The sequence below is a fragment of the Panthera pardus genome, unplaced genomic scaffold, assembly GCF_024362965.1.
Source record: "Panthera pardus isolate Hobbes unplaced genomic scaffold, ASM2436296v1 HiC_scaffold_2, whole genome shotgun sequence".
In the NCBI taxonomy this organism is placed as follows: Eukaryota; Metazoa; Chordata; class Mammalia; order Carnivora; family Felidae; genus Panthera; species Panthera pardus.
The window spans coordinates 61655218-61671377 of record NW_026526765.1 but is presented as its reverse complement, the minus strand read 5'-3'; the positions used below and the strand labels follow the sequence as shown (position 1 = coordinate 61671377).

Genomic DNA, 16160 nt, shown 5'->3' with positions numbered 1-16160 from the left:
TCTGGTATGCTGTTCCTGGAAGCAACACTAGAGTCTGAAGCCTAATAGAATAGTTGATTCACAAAAACTCATCTGTTGCCTCCTTTTCCCCCCAGACTATAGAATCTAACTGGCGGTGTGGACGACACAACTTGCAGAGGATTCAGTGCCGCTCTGAAAATAGTAAAGGTGTCTACTGTTTACAGTATGATGATGAAAAAATTATCAGTGGCCTACGAGATAATTCTATTAAGGTGAATGACTGTATTTTGTATGTGTTCTTCTTAGAATTGTGGTTGTGTTAGATACTAGATCACTGAATCTCTCCATTTATTCCAGATTGTTTTCATCAGTGCCCTTCCATCTTGGCAGCTCTCAGTGTGGTTCTCAGGAACCGCAGAGTGTTTCCCTAGACTAACACAAGACCCCTGGATTGTCTCACTTCTTATCCTTCTCTAAGCACATGTGCATTCTGTGTTCTGTGTTTAGGTGCGCATGGAAAATATCTCAGTATCACAGGACTCTTGCTGACTTTGCTAGCTGGTGGAGGCATTGCTGTCTTGCCTGTAAATCAAAGTCATTGCCTTTTATGGGTGCTGACGAAGGCTCAAGTGATAACACAAAAGAATGATAGAGCAATTTATATTTATATGTTTTAATTCACTCTTCAAAAGTAGATAAGCTGGATCATTTCTGTGTTTTTAATGTTCGGCAGCTGATCTGACAGATTTTGTTTTACATTGTTTATAGCTTATTTTCTCGTATTTAAGAAAACATAGCAGGATTTTTTTTTTTTTTTTGCCATTTTTTTTAAAGTTACAAGTTACATACAGGAAAATTCACTCTTTTTGTTGTAAAGTTTTATGAGTTTTGACAAGCACAAAGAATTGTGTAACCATAACAAAAATCAAGATATAGAACAGTTCCATCATCCCCACAAGTTCCCTTATTCAGCCCCTTTGTGTTCAGTTCTTCCCCTTAGGCACTGGGCTTTTTAAATTTATTTATTTACTTTTTAATGTTTTTTTAAAGTTTATTTTTGAGAGAGCACACGTGAGTGCAAGTGAGCATGTGTGATCATGTGGAGTGGGGGTGAGGGGCAGAGAGAGTGGGAGACTGAGAATCCCAAGCAGCCTCCAGACTCTGTGCTGTCAGTGCAGAACCCTACTTGGGGCTTGAACTACGAACCTCTGAGATCATGACCTGAGCTGAAACCAGGAGTTGGAGGCTTAACCAGCTGAGCCACCCAGGTGCCCCAACCTTTTTTTTTTTTTTTTTCCTCAGTCTTTTTTTTTCCCTATCCTTATAATTTTGCTTTTTAGAGAACAGTCTATAAATGAACTCACACAGTATGTAGCTTTTTGAGTTTGGCTTCTTATACTTAGCATCTTAGATGAGATTATCTCCTTTGTTACATTTAGCAGTAGTTGATTCCCTTTTCTTGCTGAGTAGCAGTCTACTTTCTGGTGCACCCCAGCGTGTTTATCCGTCTACCTGTTGAAGGACATTTGTGTTTCCAGTTTTCACAATTATGAATAAAGCCACTATAAACATGTATGCAAGTTTTTATGAGAACTTAACATTTTCAGTTCGCTTGAGTAAAAACATAGGAGTGGGATTGTTGACCCATATGGTAAGTATCTGTATTTCTTGCTAAGAAATGGCCAAGCTGGTTTTCAAAGTGGCTGTACTATTTTATGTTCCTATCAATAAGGTATGAGAGTTCCCTTTGTTATGCAACCTTGTCAGCCCTTGATATTCTCAGGTTGGTATTTGCCATTCTAATAAGTATGTAGACATATGTCATTTTGAGTTAATTTACATTTCCCCAGTGACTGATGAGCACATGATCTTTTCATGTGCTTATTTGCCATCTGTATATTTGGTGGTGAAGTATCCAAATCTTTTTTTTTTTTAATTTTTTTTTTTTAATGTTTATTTATTTTGAGAGAGAGAGAGAGAGAGAGAGCGAGCAGGGGAGGGGCAGAGAGAGAGAGGGAGACACAGAATCCAAAGCAGGCTTCAGGTTCTGAGCTGTCAGCACAGAGCCCGACACGGGGCTCAAACCCACGAACTGTGAGATCATGACCTGAGCCGAAGTCGGAAGCTTAACTGACTGAGCCACCCAGGCGCCCTGTGAAGTATCCAAATCTTTTGTCCATTTTTAAAATGGGTTGTTTTCATATTATTGAACTTTGAGAGTTCTTTACATATTCTGAATACAAATCCCTTTTTTAAAAAATGTTTTTATTTATTTTTGAGAGAGTGCAAGTAGGGGAAGGGCAGAGAGAGGGGGACAGAGGATCTGAAGTGGGCTCCGTGCTGACAGCAGCTAGCCCAGTGTTGGACTTGACCTCACAAATCGTGAGATCCTGACCTGAGCTGAAGTTGTATGCTCAACTGACTGAGCCACCCAGGTTCCCTTGGATACAAATCCTTTTTTGAGATATGTTTTGCAGATATTTTCTTCCAGTCTTGTCTTCTCATTTCCTCAATGATATCTTTCATAGACCAGGAGATTTTGATTTTGATGAAGAATAGTGTACCATTTTTTTCTTTTATGGATCATGTTTTTTTATTTTAAAGTTCATTTATTTTGAGAGAGAGAGAGAGAGAGAGTGTATGAGGGTGCGGGAGGGGCAGAGAGAGAAGGAGAGAGAATCCCAAGCAGGCTCTGTACTGTCAGTGCAGGGCTGATGCAGGGCTCAATCCCATGAACTGAGAGATCAATACCTGAGCAGAAATCAAGAGTCAGATGCTCAACCAACTGAGCCATCTAGGTGCCTGTCTTATGGATCATGCTTTTGATGTCATACCTAGCAAGTTTTTCACTGAGCTTTTGGATCTGTAAATTTATGTCTTTCATTCACCAAATTTCAAGCCTTTGGCCATTATTTTTTCAAATATTTTTTCTGCCCCATTTTCTTTTTTTCTCCTTCTGAGACTCTAATTACATAAATAGTAGATCTTTTGTTATTGTCTTACATTTTCTCCAGGCTTCCCCCCCATCCCCCACTCTTTTCTGAGTAATTTCTTTTAGTCCTCAAGTTGACGGCATGCTGTATCTCCTTAGAAATTCACAGGATAGAGTAGCACATAAAGACTCTGAGGTCTGCAGGAGAGAGACACCCAGTGTTTCCCCACTTCCAAAATATATTTGACCTCAGAACCCTATTTTTATGTAATACTTATCAATCAATAGCCCTGATAACCTGCAGCCATAAATATACTCTGGCAAGAGTGACGTGTGTTACTATTTAATTTGGGCAGTTATCCTTTAAGGAATAGTGAGAATGTTTTATAAGGGAGGTGCCTGGGTGGCTCAGTTGGTTAAGCATCCAGCTCATGATCACATGGTTCGTGGGTTCAAGCCCTGCATCAGGCTCCGACCCGACAATGTGGAGCCTGTGTGGGACTGACTCTCTCTCTCTCTCTCTCTCTCTCTCTCTCTCTCTCTCTCCTTCTCTGTCTGCCTTTCCCCCACGTGGGTGCACTCTCTCTCTCTCTCTCAAAATAAGTAAATACACCTTAAAAAGAAAAAAAAAAGAATGGTTTATAAGGACCTTGTCAGAGCATAGGCTGGCCACAGGCTTGCGTTTCATTTACATTGGATGTGTTTCTAAAAGAGTGCCGTTAATAGAGGCACACCATGTTTAAAATAGGCATGCATTTTATTTACGAGACATAAACAGTAGAGCAGAGATGCACTTTAGAGAGATCATCTAGAACAGTGGTTGGAAACCTTTTGTCCTTCATTCTGTACCAGTCCTGGATCACCAGTCACTCTTTCAAAATAACCGTGGTTCTAATAGGTCAGAAATTAGAAGCAATTCTTGCTGTTGTAGAAAGACAGTTAAATGTCTTGTTTTGGCTATTTGTAGTAAACTTGAGGGATGCTGCAAATTATGACAGTATGATTTTACAAAGGAAGAAACAGGTTCACACGATCTATTTTTAACAATCCAATCTTTAAAATAAATGATTTCCTATCCCCTATTATATGTGGGGAGTATTGAAAACTTGAAAAACATTGGAAAGATCAAAAGAAGGGAGAAAAAGAACACTCAGAGAACAAAGCCGACTATTATTACATTATCTTTCCTTTTCATCTTTTTTTTTGTTTTAAATATATTGATTATATCACCATATAGATGGCTTTTATTCTATTTTTTAAAAAACATAACTGTAATGAAGCATTATATTCTCTCATTAAAAGCTTTTCAGTTTACTTTGAAATTTTTCTGAAATGTCGAACATTTTTCATTTTAAAATTTTTGTAAGTAATCATAATGGGTTAGGAATATGCATTTTTAAAGGCTCTTAATAGATGTTGTCACACTGTTTTTCAGAGTTTATTTAAAAATTCCCTTTATAAGGCTGTTAAATATAGTAAGTATAATGGTTAGAGGGACAAAGTAAACAAAATAGCACATCTGTTTTGGAAGTTTTTCGATATTGCCTCTTTCCTTTTTTTGTCATTTTCCACCTGTTTGAAGTTTAACTGCTCTTATTTACTGTAATGCAGGTTTGTTCTATTTTGTGATTCAGAAAGTAAGGTGAGACAAAAACATTTATGAGAAGGTGATATACTAAATCACTGTTTGTGGTTGATCTTGTCTCAATAGATTTGGGATAAAACCAGCTTGGAATGTTTGAAAGTGTTAACGGGACACACTGGCTCTGTCCTTTGTCTCCAGTATGATGAACGTGTCATTGTGACTGGTTCTTCAGACTCTACAGTGAGGTGAGTGATTTGGCTTCGCTGGTCTGACTTCCATATCTTCCGTGAGAAGACTGAGACTGCACCCTTTTCGGGGATAAGGACACACATTCTTTGTATATGTTTTATATGCTGTATTTCAAAACCACTTTAGGTGTGGGTTTATTTGAACAAAGCAGGCTAGAAAGCCAACTTTTGTTAAGTAGGTCCTATGCTCGTTGTTGTACGTTATAGAGGTGGAAATGTACTAGGAAATATTACCTAGTGTTAGACTAGCTTTCTCCTGGGAGACCATGCTCCAGACATTTGGAAAAGTCACCAGCATGCTAGTGTCCTTTCTCTGACTCAGTGCTTTTCAGGCACTGCTTCTGCCACAGAAGCCTGTGACTTTCCTCCTTTGGTCTGTGTGAATTTGTCCTCTTAGGAGATTGGGTTTACAGAAAAGCTGTGACGTGAAAGGGCTGACCCTGAGAACCTTATATGTCATGGATGGAGCAGCTGCCATATTGCCTTTGTCCATAAAGCAGTTAGGTAAATAGATGCATGTGGGAATTGATGAGTTGTCATGACTTACAGTCTCTCATGTGCAATGGATAAGTAATGGACTCTGAGACCTATCAGAGGCCAAAAAGAGCCTTAAGCTTGGAAACTGCCCTCAGTTCCCCAGCTATGAAGCCTCCTTCCCCTGTCATCTCAGACTCCTTGCGAGCCCACTTACTTGAAGAATCATTTTGTTGTCATCACTGTCCCTGATTACCTGATGTTAAATAAACCTAAACCTGGACAGAGCCAGAGTTGGCCTTCTTTCTTCCCTTTTTTTTTTTTTTTTAAGTTTATTTATTTATTTTGAGAGATCAAGAGAGCATGATTGGGGGAGGGGCAGAGAGAGAAGGGGAGAGCGAGAATCCCAAGCAGGCTCCACACTGTCAGTGCAGAGCCCGATGTGGGGCTCAAACTCAAGAACTGTGAGATCATGACCTGAGCTGAAATTAAGAGTCAGACACTTAACTGACTGAGCAGCTACCCAGGCCCCTCCATAATTGGCCTTCTTTTTTTGAAACCCTCTCAGTACTTCTTAGCAAATACAATAATTGCTTCTGGGGGCTCCTTTTAAACATGGTCTTGGGTGTGAGGTCCCAGTCACAAGTGAAGCTTACATCTCCCTGGCCTACTACTAAGAATGGGCCCAGGGCACAGACACTGACTCTTCCTGGTTGTCTCAGTAATCACGCATTGTGCTTTTCTGTTCTCTAGAGTCTGGGATGTGAACACGGGTGAAGTTCTGAACACATTGATCCACCACAATGAGGCTGTACTGCACTTACGCTTCAGCAATGGACTTATGGTGACCTGTTCCAAGGATCGCTCCATCGCTGTGTGGGACATGGCTTCTGCTACCGATATCACTCTACGCCGTGTCCTGGTTGGCCACCGTGCTGCTGTCAATGTGGTAGACTTTGATGATAAATACATCGTGTCTGCCTCTGGTGACAGAACCATCAAAGTAAGTGTATCTGCTAGTCATAACTCTGCTTCCTCCTGTGCCTTTTCAAACACAGAGGAAGCAGAGGTGGGCTTTACCAACCTGGTACTGGGCAAGATCTGTAATCTCCTTCATCTGTGCTTGAGCCCTTGAGGCAATCCCACTCTTCATGCTTCTGGAATCACAGGCAAGGTAGGAGGAAAGGGTCATGGGTCCACGATGGAGAGCAGCCTTCTATTTCATGAAATGACACCATTGATCACGTGTTTAAGGGGAAGAGAACTAACCTGTGGAACATGTACTGAGTGCTAGGAGCTTCACCTTACCCTGTCACTGATGTCTTCCAGCACTCTGTTGAGGAAGGTATTGCCTCAATTTTACAAATGGGGCTCAGAGAGTGAAGAACTGGGCTGGAGACCACACTGCTAGTTAGTGGCGGGGCTGAGATTTGATTTATTCACTTAATTCACTTCATTTGAATTAATCCGCTTAATGGTCTATGCCGTGCCATAGACCCTAGGCTGGATGCTGGAGATACAATAATGAATAAGACCCATCCCTGCCCTCAAGAAGCTCGGCGTATGGTGGGTGGCAGGCATGAGACAAATGGTTGTAGTCTACGGTGAGTCATAGGATGTAGTAAATGCAGGTCTGATTCCAGTATCCATTTTAACTTTTTAAAATTTTAGCTTTTGAGATATAGTTCACAGACCGTAAGTTTCACCACTTAAAGCATGCAGTCCAGTGCCCCTTAGTGTAGTTACAGTGTTAGCCATTTAATATAGTTTAGTTTCAGAACATTTTCATTGCCCCCTGAAAAAACCTCCTACCCACTGACAGCCAACCCCTGTTCTCTTCTCCTGGTCCTTAGCAATCACTAATCTATTTTCTGTCCATGGATTTGCCTCTTCTAGACATTTCATATAAATGTAATCCTGTAATATATGGCCTTTTCCATCTGGCTTCTTGCACTTAGTGTGGTGTTTTCATGGTTCATCCATGAATATTGTAGCACGTGTCAGTACTTCATTCATTCTAACGACTGAAGAAAATTCCATTGCGTGGATGTACCACGCTCTGTTTATCTGTTCATCAGTTGATGGACATTTTGGTTGTTTGCACCTTTCATTTGTTAAACATAGTGCTGCCATGAACATTTGTGTATAACTTTTTGCACAGACATACATTTTCAGTTCTCTTGGAATTGTAACTCTGGGTTCGATATTTTGAAGAGCTGCCAAAGGTTTTCCAAAGTGGCTACGCTGTGTTAAAATCCCACCAGCATTGTGTGAGCATTTGAATTTGGATCAAAAAAACCTTCTTTTTATGACCAGCACTAGGTGGCATTCTGGTATCTAGTATCTAGCCCCACACATCACAGAGGTAGCATCAACCTTTAGATAAAGTGGTCTGGCAGTTGAACAAGTAGGGTTTGTGTGCAGTAACTCACTTACCATTCAGTCAGACCAGTTGGAACAAGATCGCTGCCTGGAAGTCAGGAGGGTTTGGGCCTTTTTTACAGAGCAGCCGTTGCATAATATCAGCCTGGAGGATTTCTCCATATCCTTGCCAGCACTTGTTATTGCCCGTCTTTTTTATTACAGCCATCCTTGTAGTTGTGTAGTGGTTATCTCTGGTTTTGGTTTCCATTTCCCTTGTGACCACTGATATTGAGCATCTTTGCAGTGCTTGTTGGCCTTTTTTGTATCTCCTTTGGAGAAACATCTGTTTAAATCTTTCATGTACTTAAAATATGGGATTATTTGGGTGTTTTTTGTTTGTTTTTGTTTTTTTTTTACTGTGTAGTTACAAAAAATCTTTATATATTCTGGTTACAAGTACCTTAAGAGGTGAATGATTTGGAAATATTTTCTTCCATCTTGTGGCTTCTCTTTTCACTGTCTTGATGATGTTCTTTGCCACACAGACAACTTTAATTTTGATGAAGTGCAATTGATCAATTTTTGCCTTTTGTTGCCTGTGCATTTATTGTCCTGTCTGAGAAACCGTTGCCTAATCCAAGATCACAAAGATTTACTCCTGTGTTTTCTTCTGAGGGTTTCATAGATTCAGCTCTCACATTTAGGCCTTTGGTTTATTCTGAATTGTATTTTTGTATATTGTGTGAGTTGGGGGTCCGACTTCATTCTTTTGCATGTGGAGATCTAGTTATCCCATTCAACTACAAACGCAGCTGGTAAAATAATTCAGGGCACTCTGGTTGCTTTGCGTCTCCTTATTTGGCTTGTAATATATTAAGTGTGTCTGTGAGCATCTAAGTCTTGCAGATGGTTTCACAAAAGAGGGATTATTTATTCCACATACATAATATTAGGAGTGATGTGTCAAAACAAATGGAGCTGTTCAAGAAACTATGCTGGAAAAGAGGAGGATGTGAAAGGTGAAACTTTTTCACATCAGTTACATTGGATATGACATGTCAGCTGGCATGAAAACATAAAATCTGGCCCACACTCTTCCCTCTAGGCAAGTGAATGTCGGAACCATCCAGGAGATGTTCTCTTTGTGAATATCTCAAGGTTGGAGACTTCACAGCTTCCCTCTGTGTTTCATTCCTGTTTTATCACTCTGCAGCTAAGAAAACTGTATGCTGGCCAGTCTGTCCCCCAGCTTCTGAACCAGATTTCATAATCAAGTATTTTGGTCATTCTTAGAAGCTCTGATATTTTTAAAAAGGTATATTGTGAGGGGACTTTTCGGCGTTTATTCTTAAAGTATTATTAATTGGTTATGCAGGTCTGGAGCACGAGTACCTGTGAATTTGTTCGTACTCTGAATGGGCACAAGCGAGGCATTGCCTGTCTCCAGTACAGGGATCGGCTGGTTGTTAGTGGATCATCAGATAATACCATAAGGTGAGTAGAAGCTGGTGTGCTGACAGAGTAGGCTGATTTTTGCTATAGTTTTGACTCCTGCCCCAGTCCTGATGCTCAAAAGACTTGGAGCCTTTGGAGATACTTCAAGTAAGAAAACTATAGGTAACTTTTATTAGTCCATTTGGTCCTGTGAACTGAAGTGGGTAAACTGACTCCTCCAGTACACACGTTTTATGACATAAACTCCACCCAAGACCCCTTAATACCAGAACTCCTCAGAAGAGAGGACGCTCCAGCCTGACTCTCTACTTTCCCTTATCTGTGAGCTCCTGTCTCCCTCACTAACAGGTGGGAGGAGTGTACTTGATTTATCTGTGTCTCACCCGAGGCTACACTACAAAATCATCCACTCCTGTTTCATCATTTATTTTATCTCCCTTTTTTCTTCCCAGCACTCAGTGTCCTTGCTTTCTAATAAATCTGACTATCCATAAACACTTTATTTGTTAAGAATTTCCCTTAAATATCTACTCACTGATCCCAAGTCGTTTTTCCATTGTCCCAACATATGCTGGTAACTTTTTTTTTTTTTAATCAAATTGTTTAATGTTTGGGCAAAATAAAGATTGGTTTCAAGATGATTTTTAAAAGAAGGAAGGAAGGAGGGAATAAAACAGCAATAAAGTTTTCTTTAAACTTAAACAGCTGCAAGTTAAAGTTTCTTTAAACTTAAACAGCTGCACGTTTTCTTTATCATTTTAAGTTTTAAGATATTATTAAAGTCAGTTGACCCTGAATCTTGGTTCTCTTGTATCCATCATGCTTTATATTACTTAATATTTCATCAGTAAATAGTCCTTACCTTTCTCACCGGAATCTCTGAGATTTTACACAATAAGAATGTATATTCCTTTATAGTTTATAGAGGGGAACCACTTTGGAGTCAGTGACAGTGCTGAATGGCTCTGCTCACAGTAGGTTAGAGAAGCCACCGTCACGGACACTGATGAAAAGATTTGCTGAGGGTGGCTGTGGTAAAATATTCATTGGGTATATGGTAAGAGCTATTGGGAGAGGGAGAGGGGCTAAGAAAAGGTTGTTACAGAATGAGTTTGCTAACTTTGTTTTGTACACGTTAGTTTGCTGTGATTTATGTTTACAAACAATGTAGAAAAATCAATGATGACAGAAAAATTAAAAAATTTTTATTTTCAGAACTGTTCTGTAAATCATACACCGAGAAGAAGGCTGGGCGTAGTGTATGGGTTCATGTTCCTGAGACACTTCATATACCTAATGAGAATCCCACTGTGACTGTGTAAACTGGACAACCCTCGTGTCCGGGAGTGTTATCTAGGAGGGGTATCCCTAAACCTCATCAGGAGAGGAAGACCATTATGCTGGTCCACTGGTTCTAACTTCAGTGGGTCTCATGGATTCCGGGCTAGAAGTGCCTGGGGTGGAAGCCTAACCTCCTGACTGTATTATATCCTCCCCCAGCCCACACACATCATGCCTTTTCTTCTCTCCTGCCTACAGTCCCTATCTCCCCCGGAAAAGCCCTTCCTAGACCATTTGGCTACATGGTTTAATCAATTCAGACATCAAAAGAATGCCTAGGAACTAAATATAATTGAAGTTTGTTGATCTTATTTAAATAGTAATACATGCGTGTGATTAAAAAAGGTTTCCAGTTGAGTAAAAGAAAATACAATGAGAAGTAAGGCTTCTACCCAAATTAGTGCTTTAAAATGTACAAATGGCATAAATGTACATGCGTATCTCTCTCTGTGTACAGTGTAGACTGGGAACGAGATAGAAACAAAGTTCAGGAGAGAGTGAAAGTCACGTTACGGGGCAGATAGTGTGAATCATGTGTGGGAAGTTGTTTCACAGAGATCTGTTTCACATTCAAGGCTATGGGATATCGAATGTGGTGCCTGTTTAAGAGTCCTAGAGGGACATGAAGAATTGGTCCGATGCATCCGGTTTGATAACAAGAGGATTGTCAGTGGGGCCTATGATGGGTATGTATTTCAGATTTCTAAGTGCACTGCTGCCATGGTATCTAGAGGAAAAGGAGTGCTGAATATTAAGCAGCTACGTATCTGCCAGTTCTGTGCCCGGTCCTTTCTGTGTAACGGTGGATGGCAGGTGTTGCCGTACCGCTTGATCAAGTGAGGCCACTCTGGCCCAGAAGGATGAGCAGTCTTGCCCCAAGTTTAGCAGAGCCTCTGTAACTCCTGTGCTTACACCTTTAACCATTATTGTAAAGGTTGTGTGGGAATTCAGTTCTTTGCCTTCGCCCTAAATTAAACCAACTGTGTGTGTGTGTGTGTGTGTGTGTGTGTGTGTGTGTGTGTGTGTGTGTGTTCGGCGATACATTTCCTTTCCCCTTTTGGTTAATTGAACAAATACTCTTTAAAAAGCCTCGTGACTTTTTAAATGAGCAAGTGGCAACTGTAAACCTTTCAAGGTGACCTTGTATATACTCACAGATTAGTTGGTCTGTTTATGCTCCTATTATTAACTTTCAGCATTTGCTTAGTTTGAAGAAAGGTATCCTTGGAATTTCCCAGAGAGCCCTAGTTTCTGTCAGCAGCACCTACTCAGCCCTAGAGAGCCCCCTGATTAATGAATTTGGTGACATAGATTATCAAGTCAGGAACTGAGTTCAGATAGCATGAAGTTGTTTTCTTATCTCCCTTAAAAATATTTCTTCACAGTTTCAGCAATCCTGAGAATGTGTAGGTCCTTGTTTTTTCCAAAATCAGATGTAATTAGTTTAAGTAATTTGTAAAAACATAAGCATATTCTCCATTAGCTTATTATTATTTTTTAAAATTTATTTTGAGAGAGAGATTGAGAGTACAAGTGGAGAGAGGCAGAGAGAGAGGGAGAGAGAATCCCGAGCAGGCGCCACACTGGCAGCATAGAGCCCGATGCCGGGCTTGATCCCACAAACTGCAGGATCACACCCTGAGCCGAGATCAAGGGTCAGATGCTCAACCAGTGGAGCCACCCAGGCACTAGCTTTTATACTAGCTCCACTAGCTTTTATACTAGCCTCCACTAGCTTTTATACTAGCAGTTCACGTGCACTCCTTTCTATCAAGGAAGTGCTCGACAATATATAAAATGTTAACTTTCCCACTAATCGCAGTCTTCTTTTCTAGGAAAATTAAAGTTTGGGACTTGCAAGCTGCTCTTGACCCTCGAGCCCCAGCAAGCACGTTGTGTTTGCGCACGTTGGTGGTAGGTAATCTGTTGAAGTGGGAGTGGTTCCCGTGCTGGAGGGTGGCCTCCTGCAGATGGACCTGCCCAGCTGTGTCACAGGAAATCTTGTGTATCTCACAGCGTGCCTTCAGAGAAATGCACTGTTTTGTTCATTTTGGTTAGCCCAAATCAGAGAGTAATTGACATTGACGTTACAGTGAGCTCTTCCCTAAGGAACATTAATACAACTTAAAACATGAAAGCAGACATCCTCATTTGTAGGTGGATTGGTTTCCTCGTAGAGCACAAAGTATTTCCTTCCTAAAGATTTGAAAGAGTTCTATTTATTTATTTATTTATTTATTTATTTATTTATTTAGATGTTTATTCATTTTTGAGAGATGGGAGAGATGGGGAGAGAGCATGAGTGGGGGAGAGGCAGAGAGAGAGGGAGACACAGAATTCCAAGCAGGCTGCAGGCTCCGAGCTGTCAGCACAGAGCCCAATGCGGGGCTCAAACCCACAAACTGTGAGATCATGACCTAAGCTGAAGTCGGACGCTTAACCGACTGAGCCACCCAGGTGCCCCTTGGGAGAGTTCTTAATACGGGTATCTGGTTACGTTGAATTTTTATAATACAGCACATTTCTGTATTATTAAGATGGAATTTCTCCTCAGTCTATATTGTATGAATTATTGCTTTGGCATTTAAAAATACTTTATGTAAATCTTGTTTTAACATCTTTAGCAGGCTCATTATTTCTAGTAGTCTGGTTGCTTTTGTTATATTAATGAGGAGACAGTTTTTTGAAAATATTGATAGATTTTTCGTATTTTTCGTAGCTTTACCTTTTATTCTATTTCTTTGCTTCTTGCATCGATTAGAACACGCAGAACTGTGGTGAGGGCCATTCTTGTTTTCTTCGTGATTTTAATGAGAATGCTTCTTACATTCCACCATTAATTTTGAGTTTGTCTGTGGTTGAGATAGATATTCATGGTAATGTTAAAAACACTATCCTTCTGGTCCTTTTTGCAGTGTATCAAGAATGGGTATTAAATATTGTTGTTTACCTTTCCAAGATCTTTGGTGAGGTGATCACATAATTTTTCTTCTTTGACACATTAATGAGCCAGGATCTCAGATACAAAGATTAATTTAAAGAAGAGGCCTAGAAGGAAAAGCCAGAGTTTTGTCCCTGGGGTGAAGGACAAAGATCAGTAAGCTCTGGAACATTCAGTAAGCCTGGATAAGTAGCTGCATTTTCAGCCTGCGCCAGAGCACGGGTAGAAATGAGGGATTGAAAAGGTCTCATTTTACTCATCAAGCTGTTACATTTCACAGGAACATTCTGGACGTGTGTTTCGGCTACAGTTTGATGAATTTCAGATCATCAGCAGCTCCCATGATGACACTATTTTGATTTGGGATTTCTTAAACGTGCCTCCCAGTGCCCAGAATGAGACCCGTTCTCCCTCCAGAACATACACTTACATCTCCAGATAACAGTCTGCACTTTACCCGTTTCAGGTGAGTACACCCCACGTTTAATCTTGCTAATTGAATTCATCTTCCCTTTGGGGGAATTTTGTGATTTGGGTTCCCCATCGATAGGAACCAAAGTGATTAGTGTTTTTTAGCTGTGTCAACTTTGCAGTTCTCATGTAAGGCTAGATCTTTATGGTCACATTAAAATAAGATCTAAATCAGAGTCCTACATATTGTGGGTTTTCACATGGGCAGACAGTGTGATTCCTGTTTTTAGAAACTGATTTCCTAAATGATTTCCTGTCAATTTAACACAGGCAAGGTCCTTCAGATTCTGTTTTGGGGTGCAGGAATCTCCTTTTTCTCTTTCCTGTTTTTCAGTTCTTTTATTTAAAAAAAAAAAAAAAAAAAATCAACATCAGCCAAACACTCAAACTTCCCCCTCTGTCCCCGGTATAATCTACCCACCATCACTGTCCCCTACAAGAGGAATGAAAGAAAGGTGTTTGTTGAGTGAGCCCCTAAAACCCGTTCTTCGTCCACTAGATGCAGCAGGTACCCTGGGGGCAAAGTCCTTTGCTCTGGTTACAGGAAGAGTTAGAGCCATTGTAACCATTGATGATGGCATGTTTTGATTACTAAGGGTGTCCAGTCTAGAGGATGAGAAGCCTTACTTGGCTGTGTCCTGGGACCTGATGACCCTGTTCATCTGGAGCAGTGTTTCCAGCTCTGAATATTTTGCAAGGGGGCCAGTAAATCCTGTGCACGTTAAACTTTACAGATTGAATAAATTGGTTTGTACCTACTTGTATTACTATGTATATATGTATGTAAAGACTGATTAATAAATAAAATTCGTACTTATTTTAAAATATTACTTACTACTTAGTGGCTCTTTATCGTTGTATGTTTTCTGCTCATTAGATGTTAAAAGTGTAAAGAGAGTTTAGATGCAGAATTGTGGGGAGAAAAAAAAAAAGGGCCCTTAGATCACCAAGTTACCATCATTTCTAATACTTCTTACTTAAGGCTCTAAGGCCCAAAACACAGATGTCCAGGAAGTTGTCTTACCCAAGAGTCAGCAGACTGTAGGCAGAGTCCAAATTTGTTCCACTGCCTGATTTTATTCCCCTGCTACAGCAAGCTACGAATAGTTTTTTACACTTTTAAATAATTGAAAAAAATTAGAAGAAGAGTACTATTTCATGACACACGAAAATTATATGAAATTCAAGTTCTAGTGTCCATGAATGAAATTTTATTATAATAGCCATGCTCACTTGTTTACGTATTGTCTGTGGCTGTTTTCATACTTCATTGGAAGAGTTGACTAGATGCCACAGAGACCATATGGCTTGTGACATCTAAAATATTTATTAGACAGCTCTTTAAGAAAGTTTGCCGTCCTCCAGTCTTGCCCTTGTGCCATCGATTAGTGATAAACCAAGGGTCTGCAGGAATGGCAAATAAGCTTTTTCTTCATCCTGGCTGAGTTTGATCAGTAGTGCCTGGCTGGAGTGCTGCCTTTGGAAGGATTCTGGGACCTTGTGACCCCAAGGGATAATGCTGTGATGGGTTGGCAGTGTCTGCCTGGCTGTGGGAGGTGAGCAGTAATGACCTGTAAGCCACATACATAGTTACTGTTCCTGGTCCCAAGTGCGTTCATATTATTTCTCATGATAGCGACCATCTATCTGCCTTGCCACCTTCTCTCTGGATGGATTCTTCCTAAGTTGAAAAAACTGTATGGCAGAATTATTACATTTTTTGAATGGAGCCTTAAAATAGATACAATGGGGGATTACAGAGGAAGAAGGCAAGGATCTGTTGAGTGATTGTTCCTCCGCGCTTCAACCGCCCTTCCCCAAAATCCTAAGGAAGATACAGGGAAGGAGAAATGGACCTAGATGAAAGCTGGTTTCCCTCCTGGTCTTTCCTTTCCCTCTTCAGCCCGCTCTCCATTCTGCTGTCAGTTAGGATCATCTTAAGCCCTGCCTCTGCCGTCCTCTGCCTTACTGGTTTCCTGCCGTTCACGGGATCATGGTTCAACTACTTCACATTAGCTGACAGGACATTGAGCGTCTGGCTGTTACCTTGTGTCCTCACTATCCTCCCCATGCTCCCGTCTCCTGTTACTCCCTTCCAAAACCCTAGCTGCAGCCAGACTGAACTCTGTTTAATGTCTCTAATTACACTACAGTAGTGCAGACCTCCACCATCTCCCTCCCCTTGCTTGTGTCATTATGGCTTCTAGACAGCCCCACTCCCCCTCTGCCCTTTCATTTCATGCTTAATTTATTATTTGATATTGAAATGGTTTGCACGCCTGTCCCACTCACAAGGCCGTGGGCCCCCTTGTGTTGCGGAGCTCCAGGGTTCATTGGAGTCCCCGGTATATTGTAAGCGCTCATTGATGTTTGTTGGGCAAGTGACAC

At 40.7% G+C, this 16160-nt stretch overlaps 1 protein-coding gene across 8 annotated transcripts in view; it reads left to right on the top strand.

Moving 5' to 3' along the window:
• The window catches only part of FBXW11 (F-box and WD repeat domain containing 11), a 119979-nt gene that overhangs the window by 97412 nt on the left and 6407 nt on the right, over positions 1 to 16160 (top strand). For 7 of the 8 annotated variants that reach the window (XM_019450312.2, XM_019450304.2, XM_019450313.2 and 4 more), the window contains 7 exons: positions 96 to 233; positions 4605 to 4723; positions 5954 to 6203; positions 8940 to 9058; positions 10936 to 11046; positions 12196 to 12274; positions 13582 to 13767. In XM_019450312.2, coding sequence (XP_019305857.1) covers positions 96 to 233; positions 4605 to 4723; positions 5954 to 6203; positions 8940 to 9058; positions 10936 to 11046; positions 12196 to 12274; positions 13582 to 13743 — 978 coding nt within the window. In that variant the 3' untranslated portion in view covers positions 13744 to 13767. Of the gene's footprint in view, positions 1 to 95; positions 234 to 4604; positions 4724 to 5953; positions 6204 to 8939; positions 9059 to 10935; positions 11047 to 12195; positions 12275 to 13581; positions 13768 to 14368; positions 14600 to 16160 lie in introns of those variants that run through there. The other variant, XM_019450307.2, reaches the window with a different exon arrangement.